The sequence below is a fragment of the Synchiropus splendidus genome, chromosome 2, assembly GCF_027744825.2.
Source record: "Synchiropus splendidus isolate RoL2022-P1 chromosome 2, RoL_Sspl_1.0, whole genome shotgun sequence".
Classification (NCBI taxonomy): Eukaryota; Metazoa; Chordata; class Actinopteri; order Syngnathiformes; family Callionymidae; genus Synchiropus; species Synchiropus splendidus.
The window spans coordinates 12,369,977-12,383,304 of NC_071335.1; the positions used below are offsets into that span (position 1 = coordinate 12,369,977).

Genomic DNA, 13,328 nt, shown 5'->3' on the forward strand with positions numbered 1-13,328 from the left:
CAAGGAATATTTTTCAGCGCACCAATTCCTGGTACACCACATTACAATGTGATGTCATAAACAAAACATCCATGATGAAGGCGATGATGTGAGAATGCACCGATGGACAGAAAACGTCCGGACAGTGTCACAAAATATCCGTGCACTTCATCGTGTACAGATGCAACTTTCTGCAGTCAAATATTGAAATACAATAAGTGAATTAATGCTAAAATAAAATAGATTCTAATGACAATAAAATGCATTCAAATCAGCAAAGAAGTGCTTGAACTAAGCGTCAAGGAGCTAAACAGGACACAAATGATTTTTTTTTTATATAAGTACACCTTTCTTCACTTAAATGTCATTAAAGTTCAATAAATAATTATATGTTTGATTTTCGATTCTTTAAAAGATGCCAGTGTTGACGGCCAGGAGTCAAATTAAAGAATAAAAAGGGCATCAAAGCCAGATGATGCATCACATTTACAGATTTAACTGTTTAGAAATCTGGGTCGGGGACATGCTTGTTGCTACCTAGTACCTAAACATAACTAATTTCAGCATCTGGCTCCGACCCAGAGGGTTATCTTCCACCCACACTCTAACTTGTTCGCAGCGGCCCATACTCATCTTTTGCAACACAAGAGAGGTGCATTCATGTGGGGAGCCGAGTCAAGCCCATGTGATGTGAAGTGCATTTCAAATTGTTGCATGTGAGGACGGATTACTTCTCAACAGTCTGGGTAACCATGCAGGCCCCTGCCAAATACCCAGAGTGTGATGTAAAATGAAACTGAAAAACAGCACTCGCTGCTTTTTCAATCATGGATGAGGTAGTCAAAATAATATTTGGCTTGAAGGGACAGATAAAACAAAGAAGGGGTCAAACTATTTACAACACTTAGAGCTGTCCTGTTCACATATGTGCAGTTTGCATGGACGTCCCCTCAGTGCCAGGGCTACATCTGTGAGGGTGGAAGCAGGTGGGGGTCTCCAACAGGAGAGGGAGCGGGAGCAGCAGGAGGAGAGAAAGTGAGGCGGGGTGGGCTTGTTGGAGGGGGGAGGGAGTAGCCAAGGGAATGCAGATTGTTTCCATGTGTGAGGAGAACGGGGGAGCAAAGTTGGCTGCAGGCAGGTGCGGTTAGACCCTAATGAGAAAAGTTGTGTTGGTGATGGAGAAGACCCAAGACACCGCAGGCCAGTGGCGGAGCGCAGCCAAAGCTGAGACCACAATGTAGTGCACCGCTGGCCTCAGGCGCTGCACTAACACATGCTTTTGGGGCTGAGCGGCGATAAATCAACACTGCTGGAGCTGCAGTGTGCTGCTTTCCCTAACTGTGGCAAAACTACCGTGGTGAAGGAATGGACGAAGACGTTTTGGTGGCGAATCAGTGCTGGTGGTGGACAACATCAACATCGCTGTACAAACAGGGCATTTCCTACCCCCGATAACTTCTGTCCACAAGTGAAGGTGCTACAGGTCAAGCCCCGAGCTGCTGGTGTCATTGTGTGTGAAGGCAAAATAAAAGGAAAGTGAGAGGTAGATGGGTGGGTGGTAGGTAGAAGAGGGAGGCTGGCAGGGTACCTGAGTCTGCTGTGGGATATTCAGAAAGTTGTCCCGTGTTCCGATGCCGACAAACCGGTTGGGAGCTGTGGAGCCTGGCGTTGAGTATGCTACAAACAGAGAGAGATAAGTGTGTACATGCTTTTTTTTTGTTTACAAACACACGCATACACACTTGAGCTTTCTATGTCTATATTGGATTTATGAATATCAAACAAGCTGGCATCAAATTTCTAAACGGGTTAAATCATCAGGAGTAGTAATACTGAGCCCCTTCTGGTCACATGACTGCAGGCTTGCCAATGTCTGCCTGTATAAACGGTGACTATTGGTATTTTAAGGGTTGATAATTTCCTCAGCAGCCCCTGCCTCAGTATCAAGCCAATGCTATCGATATGTACTGAGGGCTGAGGGCCAAATTTAGGGCAGTTGTGCTCACTTGGACTCCAACATGAATGACCGGCATTCATTGCAGAGGTTGAGGGGAAAGTGGGTGATTGTAGCAAGAACTGAGGAAATGTATGAGTGGTAGCAAAAAAACTGTGATGAAAAAACAAAACAAAACAAAAAAAAAACAATGGCAGTAAAAAAGTATGTTTAAATATGTATTAAAATCACTCATTTACATTGTGGTACTTATAAATATGAGATGACATTTATCTTGGAGGATTAGAAGAAGAACAATGGCTGATAGGACAGGAAGAGGAGAAACTGTTTGAACATATAGAGACCCGGTGGCTCCGTCCAGAACCCACTCCTGGTGTGCCTCTCCCATGGCCCGACTCTATGACCGCACCTGCCTGGATAGAATCAACCAACCTCAACCCTCCTCATAAACACTCCTCTCTCCCACTTCCCCAGAGAGATTGCCTGAATTTACTCAACTCATTATGAGATTTATCTCTCATGTTGTTTTTTTCTATCTTGCATTTGAGTTTAATGAAACAGGTTTTGTTGCTTTCAAGTTTAATTGGGAGACTTGTGTGGAGGTGACGGGGGAATTGGGTTGCTAAAGTGGGGCGAGTTGTTTGTTTGGAGTCCACGCCAACTGCCCTAATTTTGTTCCCATAAAGCAAAAACAATGAAGAAAGGAGGGGAAAAGAGAAATGTATGAGAATATAAAGCGAGTGCAGGAAGGAAAAATTAAGCAGAAAAAAGGAGGAAGGGTGAGATTGGACTTTTCAAGACATGCAGCATCTGAATGAGCCAACGGCTTGAGCGCAATTGAGAACTGGGCCGCGTGCCGCTCCATTCCACTATGCTGCCTCTTGTGGTGGCAGCAGGAAAGACCCGAGAAAGAAAGAAGAATGAGATAAAGAGTCTTTGCAAAAAGCAAGGGGGAGCCCAATTTAAAGATTTTAGGGAAACCAAAGAGCCTAGAAAGAGGAGTTGGCAAAGGCGTGGCTTCTGCTCCAATGGACCTGGATATTTTGTGGACAGCTATGTGTGAAACTCCTGAAGCTTCCGGGGCTGCTGAGTTGGACGACTGCAACCACGTCCAAATGGATTGTCGATGGTTGACAGTAAATTTGAGACCTCTATTTAACTGTACAGCACTAGTAGATCTTGTGTCGTGTTTCAGAAGCACTAACGCTTCCAAAAGGACCAAAGACTACGGGATGTAAGCCTAAAGTGACTTCTAGAAGATATCTGCAGGTAGGTTGGGTCATTATGGGGGTTTGTGGGGGAGTGACTTACACGGAGGTGTGGGTGAGTTGATTCCACCTTCAGTGGGCGTGCTGATGGTTTTAGAGTCGGGCATTGGGATGGGCACAGGGCGTGCCACTGGGGGTGGTGGGGGAAGCAGAAAGGAGCCTGGCATTTTGCTCTGGCCACTTCCATTAGGCTGCAGATGGACCATATAGACAGAGTGAGCAGGACACACCCCAGAGCAAAACAAGAGGCAAGCAAACCCACAGATAGGCACTCGGTTAAGAGGCCTAGTCCGCACCACGGCAGGCGATCACAGGCGAGACAGCGGCTCCCCACACTGATGAGTTAATGTTGCTCTGTCCCCAAAATATCTCAGCAGTATGGTCAACAGACAAAGCCAATAACCATCATAAATGCCATCCGGAAAACACAAAAACTACCAGGACAGTAAAAGGAGCGAGTCACCGTTCATTATAGGCTATGATGGAGTTATAAAGTATCTTTCATTAGCAAGCATACTGGCAAAATATCCACCACATGCTGCAACATACACTATAATTCAAAATTAAAATGTATTCTTTACTGATATCTAACATGTTTTACTCTGCGTGTATGATGCCTCAAATGAGAGCAGATCATCGATGCCATAATGTGCTTCCTGTGAAATCACAGTAGAGTGACAGGGATTCAAAGAGTTGGGTTTTCCCCCTCACAAACTCCAAACAGCCTCTCTCAGAAGCCTCAACCCCGTGTGGAGTTATTTTAACTCTCATTTCATCATGACTGCATGATGATACAGTACTTGTCAATGTGAAGCTGTGGACGCGAGGTATTCCTGGGAGTGTTTCATCTGAAAACAGACACAACATCCTTTGGACATATGGTACCATTATGAGTAACCGACGGCAGGATCATGCATAGTGCAGTACTCCAGCCAGGGATGGGCAACAATACAACAGACTAAGCAGTCAACACCCAAGGTGATGACTTCAGTTTTCTTCCACAAAGTAAAGCTGTCGCAAATGTCGGAGTTGTAAAATCCGCACTTCAAATCGATACCTTTACTCAACAAGCCAAAGCCTTCATCCATTGTAGCTCTGAATGAAAAACTAAAATCCAGGCCCAAGTCCTTGCAAACAGTAAAGTCCACAGTCAAACCAGAGACAAGTGTAAATTTGATGTCAGGATAGCAAAAAACAAAATTTAAAAAGAAAACGTGGCCTTCATGTAATGTCAAAGACATTGAACAGCCAAACAGTAGCTACGCTGTACAGATTGAAGGTAAAGTGACAAATCTCTATTTTACAGCTGGAGTCAGAAAGGCAAGTGAACAAACTACAATTCTAGAGAAAAGAAAGGAAAAAAGAGATTTTTACAGCTTATATTTATGAACACAGATATGTCCAGTATGCATATGTGTGTGTTTATATGATAACCCTGAGTTACGCTTTGTCTAAACTATGCTGGAAAATATCATTTAAATAAACATGACGTCAGTGTGATTTCATGTGTGGTTCGAGCAAAAGTGAAGTTTACAGTGAAAGCTGTATAAGTTTGCTAACAGAAGCCAGATGTAAGGAACAGCGTCATCGTGTTCGTGCTTTTCATGAGATCAGATCATCCCCCAGAAAGATCCAGGTTACTTGCCATTTGTCTGCATTTGCTAATCGAGTGACCCTCCACTCTAGCAGGTCCCATATTTCTCTGACCTACCTCTCAAATTTAAAGCATAAGCATTTGAGTGAAAAACACCTGACATAGAATGAATTGCTCTTGAACTACATCTGCAGCTTCTTCTTCAATGAATGCATCCAACAAATCAAGGCTCCAGCTAACCCTTCTTATATTAAGTCATACCGATAACTTTCACTTGAGCAAAGGACATCTGCTAATGATGTTAAATGTTGGGAATAAGAACTCAGACAAAGGTCTGTTAACATTATTCATACGAAAGGCATTATGGACTGACTGCCATTCGTATTTCACACGTGTTTTCTGTCTACAAACACTGAGGAAGTCCAGTGACTTACCTGTGCGCTTGGCTGCCCAGACCCATCAGTACACACGAACTGGACAAACTCCTTCAGCGGGTCCTGATGGGGGTGGTAGCGGATTGTGGGGTGGGTGAAATAAGGGCTGGACTGTTGTATGATGGAGGAGGAGGGGAAGTGTAGGGCTGAGGCTGAGGCACGGGGACTCCCTGGGAGTGAAGAGACACAGGACTGGTTAATACAATCACAACTTCCTCTTTTCATTCTCTGACACACATGACTACATAAAGCAACTATATATTTCAGTTAACAATTCCAAAATACATACACTTCCACTGAACACTTACAGTAGCCGCTAATATTCTCAGGCCATTGGTTTATTAATCTGCCGCCTGTCCATCCACACACATTATTAACACACTCCTGTCGATCTTGTCCATTTCAATTCCATGGCTTTGTCAATTTGGCACAAGCAAACCGTGGCAGGCTGCTTGGTAAACAGTCTGGTAAAGCACATATCTGCTACCTACAACCCTGGTGAGTTTCACTATTTTGAGTCTGTTCCGGTCATCTCAGGTATTCCAGAGTACAGAGCAGGATTGTAAAACCTGGCCCTTGGACTGAGCGGCACATCCATGCAGACCAGCTAATGTGTACCTAAATTAGACTTCATTTTATTTGGTGGTGTTAGTCTGGTGTTCCTGTGACCTCCTCTAATCTGTTCAGTGACTGCACCTGGCTTTGTTTGCGCTTCATCTGCCCCCTCTGGTCCATAGTCAGTGTGTGCCTGTGTGTCACGTCCTCGTCAAGACAACGTCTTCTGGTCATGTTTGGTCAAGTCTTCAAGTCAAGTCAAGTAACAGGCTGGTCAAGTCCCACCTCTTCTAGTCAAGTCAATGTCACATCTTGCCCCATCAAACAAATTCTCCACGTCAAATCAAGTTACAATCTGATCACGTCCCATCTCATCCAGTCAAGTCATCGTGTCACGGTCAGGTCAAACCAAGAACAGTCAAGTCAGTGTCTCGTAGTCTTGTCTCATCACATCTCGTCTAGTCAAGTCAAGGCCAAGTCTTTTCTACCTCTAGTTCTGTCCTCGTCTTGCCCAGTTTGGTCCACACCCTCTGTTTGTGTTGCCCTTTAAGGTTTGCTCTGTCACCTGCTTCTGAGCCCACGACCTCGACATGACATAATTCCTACAGTAACACACACCCAAGTTGGATTAGTGGAACTAGCCACCATCCCAAGTACTAAGTAAACAAAACTAAGCAAGATAAAACGTTTTTGCTGAGCAAGTATGGTGTACGTTTGTTGTCATCTAATGTATGAAAACAAACAGAAAAACAAGCACAGTAGAGGACAATTTTTAAGTCCTGTAGTGACACTGAACTATGCTGTCTTCCTCCACCGTGCCAGGACTAGTTGGACATTTCGATTTACGACACATACATTGTAAAACACAAAGGCAATTCTGAAGTTCTTACAATACGAGTGTGGTCAAATTAAAATGCTGTACGCACAGACATGTTGGAAGTCAAGGACCTAGCATTCACGCCATGTGCTGAATAAAGAACTACTCCTGCCTCTCTTACAACACACGTGAGGACCCATATTAATGCCTTCCTGCCTTTATAGCTGCTTATGTATATATCCCCTTCTTTTGGTTTGCTGCCACAATGACCGGCTCTCCAGACGAGAATAATCAGACAACAGTTAATCTGGCAGCTCTCCACCTCAGTCCAGTGCCAACAACAGGATATAAACCATCAAGCCCTCGCTCCCCCCCAAAACACTTTCTAGACCTATACAACAAGAGGAGTTTCATCCAAGAGAGACCATGGCTACAAACTGCATCTTCCCCCGTCTGTCTATGCACAGCTTTCTTTTCATCGCTCTCTCTTTCCTTCTCTCCTGTCATCCTCCAGTCTCTTTATAGAACTAAAGCCTTGAAGGGACATTTCATTTGGACTGCAGCCATTTTAGCAAAGAGCGCCTACAAGAGCGATGATTTACACTCGCGTGTGCATCTGCGTGTAAATGCCCCATATACACTACCCACACTCTCATTATGGCTTCCATATGACATAAAATACCTACATATACGCAAATTAGCTTAACATGTAAAGCAAAGAAAGCAGAAACGACATTTAATATTCACTCACGCAGCAAGTAAACTACTCAAAGCTTGATCGAGAGAGGGACCTATGGTGCACAAGTTCAAGAGCATCCTCTGAACCATGATGTCTAAAGCCGCAGTCGCGAGACTCACCAGTAAATTCAATGGGCTTTAACTTTGAGGGCAACGAGTGCAAATGACCTTTACATGGTACACTAGGTTTGGCAGAGTACCAACCTATTCCATTCAGTGACGAATGGAATGAGACAGAGAGGAGGACACATTCATTCTTTTGAGAAGTGAGGCAAAACTCTGGGCAATTGTCGTCCAGGAGAGGATGGGAATTCTTCAACCAGATATAGACAGACCATGTGGTCATAATGTCTGAAACAAAGAACTTTGAAAGAATCTTTCATTTGCAGTGAGTGGAATTGATTGGCATCTTGTTCTGTACAAAGAAAGGAAGGAAAGGGATAGGCATCTTCTCAGTCACATGAGTGAGGCGCATCACGACTGACAAATCTGTGAAGCATCTGCCTAGTGTTGCAGTCAAGACCAAGACCAGCTCCAAGACCAAAGTCTGCTAGTCATACATAAACACACAATTAGTCTTACTGAAAAAGGTAGTGTTTTGTTTAAATAAAAATTAAATGGTATCGTTGGGATACACTACTAGTTTGTTCTGTATTCAGTTTGGTCTCAGTCTAAGTTTTGTCTTAGTCACTGTACACTCTGGTCTCTATCTCGACTCAGTCTCAGGTTAGGTGACAAACACTACAACTGCTTAATACATAAAATACACACTGCTTCACACACCAACACCATCTGATCTGGAGGAGGTACGTAAGAGTGGCAATACTTAAATATGTAGAAGCGTGAAACTTCATCAGGCACAAATGAGCCATGACAGTGTCGCTGCAGGTCGAACAATACAGAAAACTCCCCTTAGTTGTGGTGACTGCAGCTCATATGGCAGTAGTCAGCAGAAACCAATGAAATGAATCTGATCTGACAAAAAGCTGTTGAACTAAAAAGCGTATGCTATGGCAGCTTGGACAATATTGGAACAAACTGAATGTACTATGAAAAAGATGTTGACAGCATATCAACAGCAGCATGACGCAAAATAAGTAATCCAATAAGGGTCATCTCATATTTTGGACAAACAACACTTTTAAAGAGGCTCAAATGTTTCTCAAACATTTGATAGAATCAGCCCATAAAAGCGCCAACCACCAATGGAAGTACACACTCTAAGTTTACGACGATAGAGAAAGAGAACAATACACGCAGTTCCATAAACAGTAATGATGTAAGATCAAAACATTTCTCAGTCAATGTTAGTGAATGAAGAAAATGTGGGGGATGCAAATAGTTGCCACTGAAGTTATTAAAAAAACACAAAGAAGCACAAACATGGTAAAAATGTATAGATGAAGAGAGGCTGAAAGAGAGAGAGAGAGAAATTCAGGCCGAGACGGTTACTGGATTACTCAGCAGGAATCTTGGGTCAAATCAGTTGCACCTGGAGGTTATGGCTTTTTTATTCTGCCCTTTCAGCAAAGTCAAAAGAGCTCGCTCCATAAACCAGGCGCAGACATGAAGGTGTTGAGATTCATAATCGACACTCCCTTTCCTTCTCTCTCTTTTTCAGAGCTGGGTTGCTGGGTTCATGGCAGGACTCTCACCTGGTCTCACTCCTGCCAGCATAGGCAGCGGGTGGTGTGTGAACGCCATGCGGGGGGACCTCGTCTGGGAAGTCAGTGCGTTGAAATCAAACTTCCCCGGCTTCTTATGTGAACCAGGCGAGGAAAGTCCTGGCGAAAAAAAAAATTGGATCAACAAAAAAAGTGGAGGGTAAAGAGCGAGGAAGAGAGTAGCTTTAAATGACAAATGATTGCTTCTTTTGATTTTGAAAGGGGGGGTTCAGATTTGAATGATATCGAATGGCTGACTGGCAGATCTATAACATAAAGCACTTCTGTTGCTCTTCGCTGTGCGATTCAGTCAATCGAGACCATTAGTGATGTAGCTGGGGAATATGAAATAGGCTTTATTCATCATTTTGACACACAATTCCCAACTGCTAACTTCACAAGGCCGTCAATGGAGAAATGGGGAACACAAAAGCCAAAGCAGAATTACTCTTTGTTTTCGAGCCAAAGCACATTGCTACTGATATATATTCTATGTTTTCCCTCTCATCTTAACGTCTTTGTTTCTCTCTCTCTCTTTCAGGTGCCAACTTTAGCCTCATCTGTAACAGAACATGACTAACATGCAGCCGGCGTCGGCCTGTGTGACACTGAACGAGAGGGCGGCTTCATTCAGAATTAGCGCACGCTGTACAGTATGGATACAGCAGCTGCTGAGTGCGAAAGACAAGCAGACGGACAGAAGAGGGAGACGGAGGGAGAGCTGGGAGAAGAGAGGTGAGAAGAATGTGGGAGACATGAAAATATGTGAGGGAGTGAGAGAGCAAAGGAAAACCTGTAAAAAAAAAAATGCAGCGGCTCTGAAGACATGTATGAAATTGGAATGTCATAAGATGTTAAATACGTTTATCATCTCTCACACACTCACACTTGCTCAGCGGCTGAACACCATACAAGTATAAGCACATGCTCAAACACAAAAGCCAAATATAACTTGTGAAACAAAATAACAGTGTTATTTTTGCATAAGCTTCTCTCTAATCTAAACACCAACTGGAAATGTGTTAATGTTCTTAAAAACTTGTTTTTAGAAATGTGTTTTGTCTTCTATTCGTGGGCACTATCTGTATCAAACAAGGTATTAAATATAATTCTTCATTTCTCCAGCTGGAGAGGTGTGAAAGTAAGTACACTTGCGCGGTGTCGCCACAAATCCCTTCCCCTTCGAGTGTGAAGAGTTGATTCTCAAGCTGGTGGGAGTGAATGTGTGAACCATATAAGTTTTAGATATATTACAGACAGACTTAAAGACAAGCTTGATCCAACTTTTATCAAAGTGTACAGTCACAGACGCACTGTAATAAGACGGTAATAAACGGCCATCACAAGATAACGCAAAGTTTCAATAAAATACACGGGTCAGAGCTAGGCCCAAGTCATGAGTCAGATAGTATTTGTGACTCAGATTGCTGACTGTACTCACAACTAGTGATGTATTTACTCACCAGTTAGCTGTGGGTGAGCACTCAGTCATGCTGTAGGAGTATAACGTTTGGACCTCAGTGGTTCACCCAAAGACTTCATGATAGACCTTTACAGTCATTGATCCCTGACATGATCGTTTCCTTATTCTACTATGACACATTTGACTTGCCTCAGTGTGGCACCTTCTCCTATCTAGTTTGTTGACAAAGGCCCTACATGCCACTAGAGAACTCATCACCTAACATTTTGCATAACTGGCATGTTGGAAGTTAATAAACAAGTGTGCATTGTCTAGTGCAATGCAGATATAAAGCCGTCATATTGATAATGAAATTAAATCCAAGGAGTACAATATCACCCGGGTAATGTGACAGACCGCATTTCTCGACTCGCTTTACTCTGTATGTGCGTGTGTGTGTCTGTGTGTCTCCGCATGTGTGTGTCACAACTGCAATGTTCCTTTTCTGGCAAGCCTCAGCGCTCTACTGGCAACCAATCAAGCGCTCCCAGGATGACCCTTCTGTCTATGTGCACTAACAGGCCTGCCACCAGATGCGCTTGAAGCATACACACACACACGCACACACACACACTGGCTCGTGCACACAAACAAATAATATAGGACCGCTATTTTTAATAAGAAAGAGAAAGTAAGGGCAATTTCCTGCAATCTAAAACCACATCCAAGGTGAGCCATATCCCGGAGAGGTCGAGAACATCCATTTAGGAAAAGTCGGGGCCCCACCAACACGAGTCTCTAGAGCCTCACAATCATTTGGAACTAATATGAAATCATGGTTATTTCATTTGCCTCTACTAACTTCACCCACCCCTTCTCCAGCCCCTGTGGAGCAGATGTCTCCGGCATCCTCACAGATCCCAAGGCTACACACACATGGAAACACCATCTGGGACCGGCTTCAGCTGTGTGTAATTGTGTGTGTGAGTGTGTATGAGTGAGTCAGGTTGTGAGGGTCTGTGTGCAAAATCTTCTGCTCGTGTAGCTGAATTCATACATGTGTGATGAATGCGTACAAATGCAAATTCATACAGTGCTAGTGGTGATGCTGTGGACATACACCTGTGTGTGTGTGTTCCTTCCTCTACTTCAGACTTGAGCCTTTTTTTATACCCCCCACCTGGAATAGGAATTCCCAGATGAGACTGTTGACAGCAGGTGCGATGGTTTGAGAAATCAAAGCAAAACACTTTCATTTCACACATTGTCTCCTTCCTCTCTATCCTTCAGCACTGCATTTTTGTTTGGCATGATTTTTGTTTCCAAACAGGCCCATCCAAAAACCCAGGGACATACAGTATCAAAAAGTCTTACGATGACTTGCTGTTTGACTTTCAAATGTTTCAGGAATCGATTGGAAAAGAGGTCCAGATTTCGTCTCACCTCTCGATGCCAAACTCATTAGAAGCTGCACACGTTTGCATGTTGGGGAGTCAAGTTGGAGAAACAGTGAGTGTGACGGAAAAAAGATGGGAGGTGAAGCTCTAGTGCGCAAAGGCATTTAGCAGCTTCTGCCATGGCTCTGATGAGCAGCTTCTTAATTACATTTACAGCTAAGTGGAGCAGCAAAGCAACCACTGAGGCAGGAGCTGGGTGGATGGGTGAAATCCTACACAGCTCCCATTGTCCTGAAGCTCATATTTGGACACCATCCTCGCTAGCTGTCAGCGTTCGCACCAACCCTTTTCTAGTCCCCATCTATTCACCTGCTCAGAAAACACTTTGCTGCTTAATGCCTCCCCAGAGTTTCTCCTGCTGCAAAGGTTTTCAATTAGACAGACGGGAGACGGGGATGGAGGGCAGAACTGAGAGCAGGAGGAAGGCTTTTACACCTCTGATCCATGACGGTAAGAGTCTTAATGAGGGATTTGAAGCTTGGGAGGGCTGGAGCAACAGAGGGATGGAGGCGAGGCAGACACCTGCACACCTGCAGGGGAGGGGAGCATGATAAGCATGTGTTTGGATGTGTGAATGTCGGCCTAGGAGGGGTGCTGGTAACGTGTGAGCTGCGACGTCTGTGTGCGCACCGTGTGTGTGTAGGAGATGTGTGGCAATAAAAAAATCACTCTGTATGCTCAAGCATGTAAGTGTGTCTCCATGTGAGAAGGAGTAAAACGCTGCGCAGGAACGCGCCTGCTGGTGTGATCAGCGACAGCCTGGTGGCATCTGTCAGTAAAAAAACACCACTGGGAGAAGTGACACGGCTCCCGGACAATAACACAGAGGAGCTTGAGAGCCACTTGTAGCTGCATTTCTTTTGAGAAAATGCTACCAACATCAAATGCGATGTCAAAAAGCGTTGGAGCTCGTCTTAAAGCCAATGATTTGTTTAAATGAGGAGACCCAGATTGCGTCAGCGTCTTTGAATCTGTCACACACACAGTACACGATGTGAGAGGGGTATAAAAGCTCAGCTCCCACAGAAGTAGGGATGATCTTTAAACAGTGCTGCATTTGCCGTCCCTGTTTCAATGTGTTGCCGCAATCACAATTCAAAATCAGACAGAACAATGTCCAGATTAAAGACAAGATAAAGATAAAATTAATGCCATTCCAAGTTAATCTGACAGGTTGTCCATAAAGTCTCTTCACCAATTGTTGAGATGTCTTAAACAGATTTGTTCAATTGTACTTGGTGGATCAAAGTTTTGAATCGCAGTGCACTGCAACAATAAAGAAAGGTGAGTAAGTCAGTACACACAGTAAGTCAGAAAATAACTGTGTCATGAAACTGTTCGTACAGCTTCATTTTCATTTCCTTTTTTCATTTATTGGACACTTTGAATATCCAGATGCAGGATTTGAGCTCAAACAGTCTCTCTGTCGAGAGATTAAACTTTTTAATCTCAATTAATCGCACTAA

The 13,328-nt window shown here is 43.9% G+C and overlaps 1 protein-coding gene across 12 annotated transcripts in view; it reads right to left on the minus strand.

Moving 5' to 3' along the window:
• LOC128753718 (nuclear factor 1 X-type-like) overlaps window positions 1-13,328 on the minus strand; it is a 91,302-nt gene that overhangs the window by 7,283 nt on the left and 70,691 nt on the right. For 7 of the 12 annotated variants that reach the window (XM_053855709.1, XM_053855711.1, XM_053855706.1 and 4 more), the window contains 4 exons: window positions 8,995-9,123; window positions 5,230-5,399; window positions 3,245-3,392; window positions 1,568-1,656 (listed from right to left, as the gene is read on the minus strand). In XM_053855709.1, coding sequence (XP_053711684.1) covers window positions 1,568-1,656; window positions 3,245-3,392; window positions 5,230-5,399; window positions 8,995-9,123 — 536 coding nt within the window. The remainder of the gene's footprint in view (window positions 1-1,567; window positions 1,657-3,244; window positions 3,393-5,229; window positions 5,400-8,994; window positions 9,124-13,328) is intronic. The other 5 variants (XM_053855715.1, XM_053855716.1, XM_053855713.1 and 2 more) reach the window with 3 other exon arrangements.